This window comes from Anneissia japonica, unplaced genomic scaffold (genome assembly GCF_011630105.1).
Source record: "Anneissia japonica isolate Jap-2015-1 unplaced genomic scaffold, ASM1163010v1 scaffold180_len884964_cov147, whole genome shotgun sequence".
In the NCBI taxonomy this organism is placed as follows: domain Eukaryota; kingdom Metazoa; phylum Echinodermata; class Crinoidea; order Comatulida; family Comatulidae; genus Anneissia; species Anneissia japonica.
The window spans coordinates 756,961-773,617 of NW_022696035.1; the positions used below are offsets into that span (position 1 = coordinate 756,961).

General features: G+C 36.0%; 2 protein-coding genes across 2 annotated transcripts in view; both read left to right on the top strand.

The window, feature by feature from the left end:
• Nucleotides 1-440: 440 nt before the first annotated feature.
• LOC117101690 (alpha-N-acetyl-neuraminyl-2,3-beta-galactosyl-1,3-N-acetyl-galactosaminide alpha-2,6-sialyltransferase-like) lies at nt 441-6,284 on the top strand. Its single transcript, XM_033241725.1, has 3 exons — nt 441-1,299; nt 1,621-1,725; nt 2,625-6,284. Exons 1-3 carry the CDS (start codon nt 1,229-1,231, stop codon nt 2,866-2,868), a joined length of 420 nt encoding a protein of 139 aa, XP_033097616.1. The 5' UTR covers nt 441-1,228; the 3' UTR covers nt 2,869-6,284.
• Nucleotides 6,285-7,779: 1,495 nt separating this feature from the next.
• LOC117101703 (serine/threonine-protein kinase PLK4-like) overlaps nt 7,780-16,657 on the top strand; it is a 52,985-nt gene continuing 44,107 nt past the window's right edge. Inside the window, exons 1-6 of the mRNA XM_033241736.1 lie at nt 7,780-8,005; nt 8,799-8,894; nt 9,714-9,809; nt 10,834-10,948; nt 12,346-12,458; nt 13,964-14,052. Coding sequence (XP_033097627.1) covers nt 7,976-8,005; nt 8,799-8,894; nt 9,714-9,809; nt 10,834-10,948; nt 12,346-12,458; nt 13,964-14,052 — 539 coding nt within the window. The 5' untranslated portion in view covers nt 7,780-7,975. The remainder of the gene's footprint in view (nt 8,006-8,798; nt 8,895-9,713; nt 9,810-10,833; nt 10,949-12,345; nt 12,459-13,963; nt 14,053-16,657) is intronic.

The window sequence follows — 16,657 nt, forward strand, 5'->3', positions numbered from 1 at the left end:
TGTTGTTTTTCGCATGATCTGATTTCATCATGACCATATTTGGGCATGTTGTAACATGTTTTTGTCAAATAAAAATTGATGGTCAGGACCGGCTTTTATTTAATGAACACATTGGTCCACTTTATACCCTACAAGCATTAGTGACATGTAGACTGGATTATTGCCTTTAGTTTTCTTTATGGTTTGCACTTAAAAACAGCTGAAGAAATTACAACTCCCACTGGTGTATCTAGGTGTCTTGAATTAGGCCTGATGGGAGCATGAAATTTGAGAGGGGCCCAATCATTAAGTGAGGGTCTGCTAGGTCGCAAAGTATGGTGATATGATGTGAATTCTAAATATTTGAGCATGATTGGTTTTGCTTAGGGTATTTTCAATTAAGGGGGGGGGGGTGAGGCTTGGGGTGCAAGCTTTTTTTTTGGAGGGAGTGCCCCTCCCCCCCCCACCTTCTAGATACACCACTGACTAAGCATGAGTTGATGGTTGAACTTGTAAGGCACTAGTGGCTGTTTTTGTTGACATGATTCAACTCAAAAATGGCAGAATAAATTTCCAAAGGTTTCACCAACAACCATGTCTTCATTGAAGGGGAGAAAGCTTTTGGAAAATATAAAATATTTCAGTCAAACTTATAAACTGCTGCTGTCAACATTCTCATAAAACAAATCCCAAGCACTTATCAATGATGATGCTCACCTCGGCCATATGCACCAGAGGCAGATTCATGAATTTAAAATGGAAGGGGTGGAGGGCCTTGAGGTGGAAGTTATAGATGGGTCCAACCATGGAATTTTATACCTCCATGGTCCAGCCTACCTGAGCCCCAACACAGTTTGTTTTAAGCATGGGTAATGCCAAATTTTATGTCTACAACACCTCTAAGGGTCTGGAAATGCCAATCTCAAACTTGAATTTGAATGCAGTTCTTTTGTTTTCCCTCATATTCTTTCATATTTAGTGGTCCCGGGCAAGCTAGGCCCCCAAGTCAACTAGGTCCCCAGGCCGGCTGGGCCCCCTTAAATTCGCTTCTACGCACTGCCACATAATTAAAGGAACAAGCACTATTTTGAAGACTTTATGTCAGCACACATATACAGTAGTACAGTATACCTTTAATTTTGTGATATTATTGTAATAATAGATTATTGCATGGGGTGCGTTGGATTCACTCGACAAGTATACTCGCAAGTACCTGACACGCATCAAAGACCGCCACCCTCATCTGCATATGTACGTTTTTCAAAATCTGGTAGAAAAACAATTTGCAAGAATATTTGAGATGGAATCAGGATTAGCAAGGTACGATATTCTAAAGGTGTTGGGATGCGTACAACACAATACAACGCAACTTGTTAAAGTTAAATGCAGACGTGATGAGTTCTCATGTTACTGCGTTGGGGGTCATAGAATATTCTCACAACAACCTAAGAAATTTCTCAGTGTACGTTTTAAAAATTTTTTAATGACTGTCTTTGAATTTAATTTTTGAAATTTAGAAAAAAAAAATAAAGTTAATTGTTAATTATATTGTTAATTTTTAAAAAGTATTAATAAAAAATTAAAGTAAGTTGTTATTAGTATTGGAATAATATGTTAAAATAGATGTATTTTTTTATTTAGAGCAACGAGCACGTGGATATCAACTGGATGGTTGACGCTGTTACTCGCAATTGGTCTGTGCGATTCCATCAAGGTTTACGGAATGATTGATAAGGACTATTGCAAGTAGGTTTAAAGTCTTGTCCAGGATATCAAATTGTATTATGACAAAAAATGTGGCATGCCTAAGTATGGTCAAGATGACATCACATCATGACCATATATAGGCACATCACGACCATATATGGGCATCAGTGGTTTAGCCAGAAAAATGAAATAGGCCGTCCAAAATGTTCTTTAGTTTTTAATGCAACATTTGATAAATTCGAAGAATATAAAGAATTTGCTAAAGTTAGACCAGAGCCAACTAGGCTAGACTGAGCTGAGAAGGCCAAGCTTTCCAAGCTATCACGGAAAAAGTGACCGTCCTAAATAATAGTTGGCCGTCCAAACGACGGCCAGATGGCTCCTGGCTAAGCCCTTGATGGGCATACAATTTTTTGTTGAAAGAAGTTTTTACAATCTGAACAGAAGCACACACAATCTCGATAAGTAAAACATAAGTAAAGCATTTTTGGAGGCTTTGGTGCTTATTCGAGAGCGGCGCTTACAAAAAAGGGAATTTGCGTGGTGCTTTCCATGCCCGTTTCCATGCTACTTATCTTACGTATTCCCGTAGTTCAGTAGGCCTGTCATAGGTCCATGTCATTGTAAGTAAACGTTTATAAAGAAATGCTTGTGTTTTCTTTGTGTTATTTATTCATTTTAACACTATATACATTGCATTCAAAACACTATTTCTCAAAGTGTTCATTACACACATGGGTAATGATAGACTCTCGATTAAGCGCCGCGGCGCTTATTCGAGAGCAGCGCTTAGCGGAAAAAAGCATGTTTGGTGCAGTGCTTTATTAGAGAGTGGCGGTTACTCGAGAGCGGCGCTTAATCGAGCATTTACGGTACCTTAAAAGTTGAAATAAATATACAAAAACAATGATTTTGAAACACATTTTCTTTTGTAACAGGAGAAACCAAGACTCTGCTGTACCTTATCACTATTATGAAGATGGCAAGCTGAGCGAGTGTGAGATGTACAAGTGGCATGATAAACACCACACAACGGGTCATCCGTATATTAGAGAGGAAGTGATCTTTCGACGTTTAGTCTCACTTTTCAATATTTCATTCCATCATCCTATGTGGAAATTACATAATGTAGATGTATTTGATACACCTCCTCGCATTAGAAATAATCCGTTGAAGAGTTGATAGAACACTACATTATTGTTGAACAGGAGAACTACTAAGAGATTGAGGATGCATAGGAACATGTTACTTTTACACTTGTAGGGAGCTACTGTACTTTGGTAAAGAGAGCTGGTGAGTGATCTACCAGCTGTTGAAAAGCCACTGAAGGGTAGGAATGCTGCTTAGGGAGAGGGCGCTACAGTATTATTAGGCAGATAATTGCTGTTGGTAGGAGAGAGCCTACCCAGGTGTAGACAAGCTAAGGATTTTACCCAGAGACAGAAAAGCTACCCAAGGAATGTGGAAACTACCAAGCATTTGGAAAGCTTGCTCAGGGTTTGGTGAATTCTCCAGGGGTAGGAAAGCTACCCAGGGGTAGGGAAGCTGCCCAGGGGTAGGGAAGCTACCCAGGTGGAGGGAAGCTACCCAGGGATAGGGAAGCTACCCAGGGGTACGAGAGCTTCCAAGAATTGTGGGAGACACTTAGAGTCAGGGGAAACTACCAAGAGGTTACAGTTTTGCACAACTATTACTATACCTCATAAATATTAATTAGGTAATATTTCAATTTCATTGGTCGATTCCACTCAGTACGCAAAATCAACTATCACGTGCCTGGCTACGTGAAGCGTATGCAACCTGTGTATTTTCACCCTCAGTTTGAAATGTAGACAAGCGGTTTGCTGTTTAATATTTTTTAGGTATAGTAAACAAAAAAAATACAACAGGGTATTATTTTGGTCAGTAAACTCCACTTCACCTCAAAGCATGTTATGTTTTATAATATAATCTTAAACTCAAATAAACACAGTTAAACTTGCTTATTAATCGAATCCGAAATGCCATTGAAATATTGTTTGACTTAGATAAAATTTGACTTTATAGATTGTCAATTAATGGAAAACATAACAATTTGGCATAAAAAAATTAAATCGACTTAGGCAAGTTTAACTGTACATTACTTTTTTTATCTCAAAGAGTTCAGGCAAAAGGCCAACATTATAGTGTGTCTAATTGCTCTAGATGGTTAATGCGTTCACTGCCAGCAACAAGTATTCTCATCCCAGGGGGTGTTGCTGAGGGCGCTACGCATGACTATACTCGTAAAAACCGGGGTAACATTCTAGCGTTTATTACTTCATTGTTTTACATTGTAGAACCAGAGACTGAACAGCTGATAGTTTTGGGGAAGATGCATCTAGACAATAATGTACAATTATATGTATCTATGTTTGTTGAGTTATGTTCCTGGCTAAAGCTTTAGATTGCTGATTTAAAAGAACCAATTAAATTTACCTTTTAATTAAACCAGGGAAGGATTTAGGGGGAGCCGGCCCGGCCCGGACCCCTTTTGGGAGGTAAATAAAAAAAAGGAAAAAAAGAAAGAAAAGGAAAAAATATATAAGCCCAGAACGCCTCAAATGTTATTTTCGGGCATCTAGAACACAAAAATTTTACGGGGCCATGCCCCCAGACCCCCTAGGACAGTGTTGTCTTGATCGGCCAAACTTTAGGCCCCTTACGGCACCCCCTTTTGGACATCTCTGTATCCGCCCCTGTAAACTCAGATTTTTCATAATTTAAACTAATACTGTATAAATCCTAAGTTTTCTGTCAGAAATTCAAGGTTAAAGCGCTGTCCACACTATAAAATTGTCTTTGGCAAACTACTCTTTTATGGCCATATATAGTCATGGTTTGGCTATGTGTATCGTCACATTACAAACTAACACAATGAAAGAAGATTGTGTTTGTCAAATCAAGAAAGCACGTCAAAATACGTGCTGTTGTTAACGACTTTTTGAGTGGTAAAGAATTCAAAATTACTTGACAACGAATACGCGCTGATTTTGACGCGCTACTCTGATTTCACAAACTAACAGAGTCTACTTTGATTGTGTTAGTTCGTGATGTGAGCGACGATATGGTCATAATATGATGTCACCATGACCATATTTGGGCATATTACAGATTTTTGTCAAATAAAATTTGGTAGTTTAAACTTGGCTGAAAGCAAATGCGATAAGGAATGAAATTAATTTACTCGCTGAGGAATATTTTTCCTCATAATTTTTAAGTTCAAAGCTTCTAAATTTAGTGAACTATGCAAATTAAGGAATTGATATTTTGGTTTTAATTTTCAACTTTATATTGATTTATGTGGTAGAATGTAATAGGGTTTTACTACCTACTGTATATAGATTCTGTTTTTATTACGTTTTAATTTAAGTGTAAAATTGCAGCTGCTATATATTACACTACAGGGTATAAAGGAAATGGGTGTCAACTTCATGGACATGCTTGTGCTATAGGAAGTCTACATTAAGAATGCATTTCAAGGATTTTGCTTTATAGGCAGTGTGTCTCCAGTGAGTCTTATGTGTCCTGTCAGGCAGGCAAAGATCCTCCCATTTAGACATGGTATATTATTGGAAAAGTATTTCCTTTTTTAAAAATAATTTTAAAATATTATGAGCATAATTACATGTCTCAGAACAGATTAAAAATAGCTCAGAGCTGCAGTTTCCATAAATGTGAGAGTATATAGCTCCTACCTATTCCCCCCTCCCCCACATTCCAGATTTTTGATACGGAAAGTTTTTGTTTTTTTGGATGTGCCGCTGAGCCCCTCCTCATCCCACCCTTTTCTAAAATTTCCCCAGAATTAATCCTTATTCCTACTTATGGATATGCAACTGAACCCACACTTGCATCAATTCTTTCCTGTATATGCCAATAAATTCAGCCTTGTCCACCTGAAAGTAGACTGGGTTCCAGTTCTTAAATTGTGTCTTAATTAGTGAAAACTATTAAAAATAAATCGATTTTGGCACCTATGGCGTTCCATATTACTTATTTGCATGGCGTTCCATACTAATTCCCATCCAAATTCTAACAGACGCTGGTGGCGCTCTCCGAAATTATCTAACATTATGAAAAGTCAATACTGTATTTAAAATTAGGGACTTGTGGCAAGTCTAACTGGAACGCTTCAATATTCCACTGTCATCAGTCCCTCTAGCTGATGAATTGATCCATCTTTCCTTTCAAGATATCTTAAACTTACTATTTCCAAGTCAGTAAATCGAACTATTATGTCTCCCCTTCCTGTAATTCCATTCGTTGGTACTTCCCCCAGCCTATGCCGCAGAATTTTCTTGCTGAATGTGGCAGTCCAACTTCGGCTATGGCTAAAATACTGTAAAAATGCTTTTTGAAACCAATGTTCCCTGGTAGATTGATTGGTTTCTTCCCCGACAAAAGGTCCAGGGTTCTCCAACGGGTCCACCCCCGCTCCCCCCTCCCCCAGACCTATGTTGGCACTGCCACTGACTGCATCTGTCGTAAAATGCAATTGACTAAAGTGATGTCTTCCTCATATAGCAAAGAATATATTTACCAACCACTATTTTGAATAAATGCAATTATTTTGTACTTTGTGATTCTATCATTTTGTTCTTTTTTTTACATGCAAGTCATTCTCTGCAAGATCAGTGACGTACACCGGGTACCCCAGAAATAGACAATCATGAGGTTTTACATTATTTATTGTCTGTATTTATTCAAACACCTACCCAAAAATCTAGGTATGTAGTGATCAAACTTATTCATTCACAAATTATAAATAATAATTAAAAAAAACCCATTTATTTCTTAATAATAAAACAATTTAATCATACCTGCATATTAGTACAATATAATGTACCTTGGACTTAATTACCAGTAAAGTACAGTGACATTTACAGCAACAGTGCCCATAATGCATTATCAGTTCCCATCTAAGGATTAATATATAAAATTTATAACAACACCTGCAGTAGTGGTGCCCATAATGCAGTAGCAGTGCCCATCTATGGATCACTGGTACTGGTACTTGTAGCCGTCTGATTTCAGACATTCGGCAGCCATTGACATTATGTTGACGTTAAAAGACTGCATATTGTGATGAGGGACCTGTATATAAACAATTACCAAACACAAAAAAATATGAAAAAACTGAATGCTATTTACAAAATATTCTATTTAATGTTTATGGGTGAAACTTTCTTTGATAAATTGGCTTCTATTCAGTTGATTTTCATCTATGACGCGTTGAAGAATAGATTTGGTTTTCTTTTCATCTAAGGATTAATATATAAAATATAACAACACCTGCAGTAGTGGTGCTCATAATGTATATATTAAATCCTTAGATGGGCACCGCTATTGCATTATGGGCACCTCTACTGCAGGTGATGTTATATTTTATATATTAATCCTTAGATGTTGTTATATACAAAATATAACAACACCTGCAGTAGTGGTGCCCATAATGCAGTAGTGGCGCCCATCTAAGGATTTAATATATAAAATATACCAACACCTGCAGCAGCGGTGCTCATAACTGCAGCAGCGGTGCCTATCTTAAGATTAATGTATAAAATATAACCACATCATTAATGCAGTAGCGGTGCAAATCTAAGAAGTAATATATAAAATATAATAACACCTGCAGTAGGGGTGCCCATTTAAGGATTAATATATAAAATATAATAACACCTGCAGTAGCGGTGCCAATCTACTGCAAGTATTAATGTATAAGATATAACAACACCTGCAGTAGTGCCCATATTCTTTTTATTTTTTGTTATAATTTATATATTAATCCAATATATTTATTTATTTATTTATTCTTTCTTTATACTGTAGACACTTTCAGTACTATTACACTAATTTTCAAAGTGGTACAGTTTATTAAACATAAAAGAGTCCGTGTGTAGGCTAGGACAGCAGAAGTGTGTGTTCACTAGACCTTGTCGACAATAACATAGAGGGCTAGGTGAAATGAATATTCAAAACTTCAAGATACTTAATTATTTATGAACCTGCAAGCCAACCTCATTTGTAACTTTTTATCAATTGCGCCCTCATTTTAAACAATCAACGATGTCTACCTCAAGAGGGCAGCTGAGCTTGACACGCCGCCGACACACACACAAAACAACAGACCCGCGACCTTTCAAAATTTTAACTGTTTGTGTTTTCGAATGTAGACCTATATTCTGGAGGTTGTTATTGCTTATAAACATGGACTATATTATATTGAAAGAACTGAATGAATAGACTTTGATCATTCTGATAAGTCAGTATGTCTTCACCGATAGGAGAAAGCATCGAGGTAATCATTTCTCAGACCTTCTTTAGGCTCCTTCTAGTAGGACCTAGGCTTAGCCTTAGGCCTAGAACTAGTAGGATAGCTAGGCTAGCCTGGATGAACTGCTTCCTCTGACAGGCGCGCCTCTCATGCAGACTCAAAGACTTGGTCGTCTGGGTGGGGGAGGGAGTGGTAGTAAAAGGGTACTTTGGAAGGCATAGCCTAACAATTGTGTACTATTAGCCTAGAAGAGACCTAGGCCTAGATAATAATAGTTTAAAAGCCAGTTCTTATAGCCAGCCTAGGCCTACACTGTACTGTACTGTACTGTATTAAAATATTATTCTTTCATTGATTGAAATGTAAGTAGGCCTAATATCAATAATGAGTGAAAAAGAAAGAGCTGGATAGGCCTAAATGGATTCTTTATCTTTTTATAATTATAACTTCTTCAATCTACAGGCCTTGCATAAAGGGGCAAGAGTGTATAGAAAGGCCTGAGCAGGGAATATATTCTCTATGCAAAAATTTTGCTTAGAAATCCATCCGCGGATTTCGAAAAATTAGGGCCGATTATGAATAATTTAAATTTAGGTAGTGTAGGCTACATTGAGGTGGTTTGTAGGTGTTAGCCATTATGTTAGACTTGGCGTTTTGGATAGGACCACCTCTTGCATCATATTTAATTAAGCTAATTGAGTCAGTGAATTTTAAATAAAGTATTAAATAATACTACATCTAGAGAATCTCCTAGAGGAGATTCTCTAGATGACCATTACAATATTCATATAAAATAATAATATCTGCATTTTTACAGGACTATCAAGTCCTCAACTTGATTGGCAAAGGTGGCTTTGCCTGTGTTTATCGAGCAAGATCCCTGACGACTGGATTAGAAGTTGCTATCAAGATGGTAAGATTTATGGTCATTTGTAATGTGTCCCCTTTCTATTGTAGCTTACCTCAACATAGGGAAACACAGTGCCAGTTAGAGCTATGTCATCTTCAGTTAAACAGTATAAATACATTTTTATTATATATATTGTAATATATGTTAATTGCATGGCTTAAACAAGCTACAGAATCTGCTTATAAATGCAAAATTTGATTTGTATCATTTGCAGTGAAGCACATAGCTCTCTTATGCGGTAGATTTTCATACGATTTGGTATTTGTTGCAGTCACATCAAACTTTTAATTTTGTTTTTTATAATTTTTGCCACGAATGTCCGATGTCTTTTTGTCTGTGGTGATCGAAAGCTGTTTGCAGTGCCGACATGAACGCACTGCAAACAGCTTTTCCTTTTCAATTTTGTTGTAAGTTTTAAGCTATTTTGTTTTCGATGCATAGTTTTATATTTATATACGCATTGTTTTTCTTTCTCATTAGTGTTGACTTAAGTTCAATTTTTTTTTTTCATTTTGGTTTTCTTTTATTCTTTTTACTTGTGATATCAGTGCTACGTCACTGAAAGTGTTATCACACAAAAATAATAAATAAATAAATATAAACAAAATATTAGCTAATGCCTACGGCAGTAGGTACAGCATTTGTGTACATTTAAAGTGACAAACTTTTATTTTAGTTAACATTGTTGTTATTTTATTTGTCGCATACAGATACTCTTGTGTGTGCCAATTTTCGTAATGAATACAACATGGATTGGTAATTTACATTTCTGTTTGACAATTGATGTTCATACTTCATCTAACGATGTTTTATCCTTTACAGATTGACAAGAAACTGATGCAGTCGTTTGGGATGGTGCGTCGTGTACGGAATGAAGTGGAGATACATTGCCAACTGAAACACCCATCAATACTAGAGGTAAAAATTTTAAATAGTGTTACATTTCTTTTTTTATTAACAAAAACTACCACAAACTCACCCCTATCAAACTCGTCCACTAACAAACTTGCCTCCTAACAATTGACTTTCTAGTTCTACAAGTAACTGACTTAGATCTGCAGAATTGGAAAGACACCAATGATAGAGTGCGAGTTTGTTAGTGGATGAGTTTGCTAGGGGCGAGTTGAATGGAGTCCTTTTTTTTTTTTTTTTTTGGATACCATGCCAACATTTCTTTTTCCCACTTTTTATTAAACTTACATTTCTTATAACATTGTAAGCTTCTGTTCTGTTGTCCGTTTTCATTTTTCCTTAGTACTGTATATTCTCGCCTATAAGGCAATCCACATATAAGATGACCACCGATTTTAAGAAGATTTTTGGACAATTTTTATATGTCGGGTGTATAAGATGTACCCCTCCATTTCACCGAGGTAATTCCTCCTTTCGATACGATCCACTGGGACGAAGCCTGTGTTTAGCCTTCAAATCCCCAAATCCAAGGTCTAGGCTTAATAAAGTTCATGGATTTCAGTGTATAATTTAATAGACCGCTTTGGTGATGGGCGTCACATAACCTAATTTGGGTGTTGGATGTAAACAATGGATTGGCACAGCAGTGTTTACATGGAGATTGCTATTGCCTTGTTATTGCTGTAGGGATCATCATAACTCCCAGTAAACTAAACCAAATTGATTGGAAATTGAACTTAAGCAGTTTTCCTTAATGGTGTGCTAATGCTAAGGGTTACTGGCCATCAAACATTGAGATTTTTCCACAAATGTTAGGCTTAGGCCCCTGCACATCTACAGTACGTCCTGTTTAGTGTGTGTTATGGACAATACGCACATTAAAGATAAACATAATTTTTGAAAATTAAAAAAAAATTGTATGATGCATCTGATACGTGAGAATATATACAGTATATGGTATGATAAATATCTCTTTTTATATACTTCCTCTTCTAACTTCAATGTTTTTTTTCCCTTTGTTACGATTTAGTTGTATAGTTACTTTGAAGATGAGAACTATGTGTACCTTGTACTAGAAATGTGCCACAATGGAGAGTTGAACCGGTTTATGAAGACCAACAACAGAGTTTTCACGGAGGATGAAGGTTGGTAGAAGTGGGTGAGGGGAAAGGTTGGAGTAGGCTCAGGGAATTGGCTATTGAAGACACACAACATAGTGTTTACAGGGGATGAAGGTTGGTAGAAGTGGATGCGGGAAAGGGTTAGGGTAGGCTCAGGGAATTGGCTATTGAAGACATACAACATAGTGTTTATGGAGGATGAAGTTTGGTAAAGAGAGGGGGAGGCGAGGAGAGGAGAACTATATGTGTACATTGTGCTGGAAATGTGTCACAATGGAGAGTTGAACCGGTGTATGAAGACACAGAGTTTGGTAGAGAGCTGGGGCGGGGCACAGGAAGGGTAGGCTCAGAAAATTGGCTGTTGAAGACAAAAAACAGAGTGTTCACAGAGGGTGAAGTTTGGGGTGGGGAGAAGTCTATGTATTTAGGGAATTGCACATAATTAAATATCTTGGAATTTCTCTCATCACATGATTTCTTGCAATAAATTATAACAATATATCTGATTCCTGATAACAGAAATATGATGAAGACTGCCCTCTATAGGACATGCTAAAGATTTGTTTTTATCATACAAACAAAATATTTAAAATTTTGTAAATAATTGGATGAATACTTAATCTGGTACAATCAGAGGGCAGAGGTTCAGTTAATAATATTAACATAAAGTAATTAATAATTCTGTCCAACTTGTTACATAATTTATACTCATAAAATCTATTTTTATGAATGAAGAGAATTGTTACGTCTTTAGTTGACATTGACATACTGTAAACATGATGTATAGACCGTTTTCGCAAAATTTAAAATGAAAATTTCACTGAGCGAGTTAACATCATGGATTAAATCAAAGATAAAACTAAATTACTAACGAGCACAAATATTTTAAAACGGAAAAAACACAATATTTATATTAAAAACAAGTCTATGTCTTAAAAAGCCATTCAATGTTTACATATACAGTAATAATAGCAAGATCGTATCTGTTTTCTACTGCTAACAGTAGCAAAGGTCTAGCGGCACTATCCACTGCGTGGTGCTCTACTTGTAATTAGCCAGCTGCTTAGGCTAGGCCGCTGAAAGTCCCCCGTTGAGTTTTGAGACATTGGCAGCGCTGTTTCAGAATAAATCCGATAAAATGGTCTATAACAAAATCTTAAATTCCATCCACACTATAATGTTTCAAGTGACAAAGACAGACCTAAACAATAAACTACACCTTATTTTAGTATTTATTTATTTTATATTATGATTGTTTCTCTTTTTTTAGCTTGCTATCTGATGCATCAGATTGTCATCGGCCTACTGTACCGGCATTCAATTTGTCACTTAACTTAATTTATTGTGGACAGACTTTAGCAATAAACTGCACCTTATTTTAGTATTTAATTATTTATTTTATATTATGATTGTTTTTTTAGCTTGTCATCTGATGCATCAGATTGTCATTGGCTTGCTGTACCTGCATTCGCACGGGATTCTTCACAGGGATCTCACTCTGGCTAATATACTCCTCACGAAGGATCTAAATTGTGTAAGATAACATTTATTACTATACCAGAAATATTAAGTAATAGCAACGTATGTAATGTATGTATTGGGATTTATATAGTGCATAATAACCAAGGTCTTTTTGCTGAGTGAACCAAAAGGGAAAAAACTAAATTAGATCTATCCTAAGCTAAATACTAAAAACATTTCATTGGTCAGTTCCAACTGATATTTAAGGGGCTGTACTTTCTACTGCCAAATTTACACATATACAGGGGAAAATAAACTATTCAAAAATGACTACTCCCCCCTTGCCTACGTGAACTGTATGCAAACTAAGTAATTTTATCCTCACAGATTGAAATGGCTAATGTAGACGGACAGTTTACCCTCACAGATTGAAATGGCTAATGTAGACAGACAGTTTGCTGTTTAATATTAATATTATGGTTTTATTTTGGTGAAGCAGTAAATTCTACTCATGTGACATTCCTATAAAATATGGTCAAGATGACAACATCATATCATGACCATATATAGGCACAATAGCTTTTTTTGTCACATTACATTTAATAGTCTGGACAGGACTTAAATTATAGCCCTGTCCACATTATCAAATTTTATGTGACAAAGCCCATATTTGGTGGTATTAAATAAATTCATGACCATATATGGACACATCACACAAATTTGTCACATGAAATTTGATAGTGTGGACAGGACTTAAATTAAAGCCCTGTCCATATTATAAAATTTTATGTGACAAATAAATATGATATATGCCCATATTTGGCTGTAATAAATAACTTCATGACCATATATGGACATATCACACAAATTCGTCACATGAAATTTGATAGTGTGGACAGGACTTAAATTAAAGCCCTGTCCACATTATCAAATTTTATGTGACAAATAAATGTGATGTATGCCCAAATTTGTCACATAAAATTTAATAGTGTTGAGACATACTGAATACCATTCGACATTCAGTGAATCATGAGGGAATGTGCGTGTATACTTACTTAATAATGCAACAGTTGTACTGCAGATGTAGGTCAGACTAACGATTATCAAGGTTGTAGCCTCTCGTCAACCTTGATTCATTATGTGTTCTTGCAGCATGGAAGTCGCGTCATCACTATTGTTCATTGCCAAACTCATTTTTAAGTCTAAAGTTATTTTTTTCTTTAAGTTAATTATTATCAGTTATTATTTTTTGTGTGAGTAAAGTTGCATGATTGTTAAAATGATTACCTTCCACTCTCATAGTCATGGGTTCGAATCCTTTGAGATGCCATAATACTTTTGCATATATCCAGTATACTCTACCTCATAATAATGTTTATTACATAATTCCCCGTGATTGCCGAGTCATTCACAGATGCAGGATAGGCCTTCAATAAAATAATATTCCATGTAGAATACAACAAGATTCGGATTAAATAAAATTGAAATGTAGATTATACCTCATTTTAAATACTTATATATTTTTTTTGTGTTGCATTGTGATTTCAAAAAAAAAAAAAAAATTTTATGCTTTTTTAGAAAATAGCAGATTTTGGTCTTGCGACGAAGTTGAATCTACCGAGCGAGAAACACTACACAATGTGCGGTACTCCAAACTACATATCACCGTAAGTACATGAAAAAATAGTCAAGTTAAAAAAAAAACCATGTTAACACATTCCATTTTCATGACTGATCAAGTTGAAATAATGCTAACTGATTTCCTGAGACCGGAATCAAGTGAAAGTATTGATCTGTGATTTGTTACGCTTGTCATACTACGTTAAAAATCGTTTTCGTTTAATGGCAGAGTCATGAGAACGGACGACCAATTTTTTTTTATGTCATTTTTGTGCCACTCTCTCATCAGTTCCATTTCGTCAATGAGAGTTTAATAATTGGTTGAACTATTTCGGCCGTGTCTGATTGTTGACCTAGAGTAAGTGCGCCCTCGTAGGGTTACAATTCATGGCCTAGACACTTACTCAATTATCTGAGGTCAAGGTGTTGTTAATGGTTAAATGCATTAATATTTTACATGTCTAGATTCTTAAATTTTGTAAGTACCAGGTTCAGTAATTTATAGATCCCTAAAATCATGAATTATTTATGAATAACTACACAGATCATGAATTATTCATTATATTTATGATTTATTCATTATTTTGAAAGCATGAACATTTTACAGGCCTAGCCCTTTGAATTTTATAACTCCCAGGTTCATTTAAAATTATTGTAATAATTCTGAATTAAATTATGAATTATTTATAGATAACTCCATATATCATGAATTATTCATTAGATTATTAGGATGCACGCCTTCCTAAAAAGCTTGTGGGACCCCACCCCACCACCACTAAAAATATTTAAGCGCAGAAAAATATGCTCAAGTAGTCGCAAATCACCTGATGTCAAAATATTTAACCAGCTAGCATCCCTCACATATTCAATCATCGATTCTACACCTTCGCTTTACCTTCGCTTCTCCATCACCCCACCCCCCCCCCATTCAAGACTGCTAGATATACAACTGGAAAATGCATTTCATGGATTACAGAAGATTGTTGGCATGCAGTTCCCTTCACAATGTTAATAGGCTTTGATAGCACTTGGCTCTTACCATTGAAAATGTCTTGCTTACTCCATTGCATTGTGTGTTTCTATATGTATGCCACGACCCTATTTTAAACTAACCATCAAATATTACCAGGAATTATGTCAATGCAATTACCAGACGTTATATGTGTTTAGACACATCACAGACAATAATTCTTACTCAGTTACCTAGTTTACTCATAATTTATGCCAGAAGTTTAAAGATTATTGTAAAGCATTCAGTGAATTTTTTTTTTTACTGGATGCATGCTTTGTTCTGTTATGCTTTCCTGCAAGTACCGTACACAACTAGGGCTGGAAAAAGTGCGCTCCCCGCGGTCAGATGAATTGCGTGCGACTCTGGAAGCATTTTTAAATTATTTTTTTTTTTGCAATATGTACTAACTGTAGTAGTATTAGGTAGTTTGACTCGTTGACTTGTGGTATTTCCACTCGAAATAATTGAACCCCAACTCAGCATTTCATCACGGTTACACTGACTGCATGTTACTAGCCTTGAACTTTGCCCTCACAACATCAAGGCTTTAAGTGACTTCACCACTTGTCCCTCTGAAGTAGCCACACCCAAAAGCATTGTAATGTTCTTTATTTATTATATTGTAGTTAAACTTCATTATCAATCTGGGATTATCTATTTTTCATATCCTACATTTTATGTGACCCTTCCTCTCCCGAAAGTTCCGTCCACACTATCAAATTTTCTTTGACAAAGAAATTTATGCCCATATATAGTCATGATGTGCCTATGTATATTCATAATGTGTCCATATATAGTCATGATGTGCCTATATATGGTCATGATGTGCCTATGTATATTCATAATGTGCCCATATATAGTCAGGATGTGCCTATATATGGTCATGATGTGCCTATATATGGCCATGATGTGCCTATGTATATTCATAATGTGCCTACATGTATAGTCATGATGTGCCTATATATGGTCATGATGTGCCTATATATGGGTATGATGTGCCTATATATGGTCATGATGTGCCTATATATGGTCATGATGTGCCTATGTATGGTCATAATGTGCCTATATATAGTCATGATGTGCCTATATATGGTCATGATGTGCCTATATATGGCCATGATGTGCCTATATATGGGTATGATGTGCCTATATATGGTCATGATGTGCCTATATATGGTCATGATGTGCCTATATATAGTCATGATGTGCCTATATATGGTCATGATGTGCCTATATATGGCCATGATGTGCCTATGTATATTCATAATGTGCCTACATATATAGTCATGATGTGCCTATATGGTCATGATATGCCTATATATGGTCATGATGTGCCTATATATGGGTATGATGTGCCTATATATGGTCATGATGTGCCTATATATGGTCATGATGTGCCTATATGGTCATGATATGCCTATATATGGTCATGATGTGCCTATATATGGGTATGATGTGCCTATATATGGTCATGATGTGCCTATATATGGTCATGATGTGCCTATGTATGGTCATAATGTGCCTATATATGGTCATGATGTGCCTATATGTAGTCACAATGTGCCTATATATGGCCATGATGTGCCTATATATGGCCATGATGTGCCTATATATGGTCATGTTATGTTGTCATCATGACC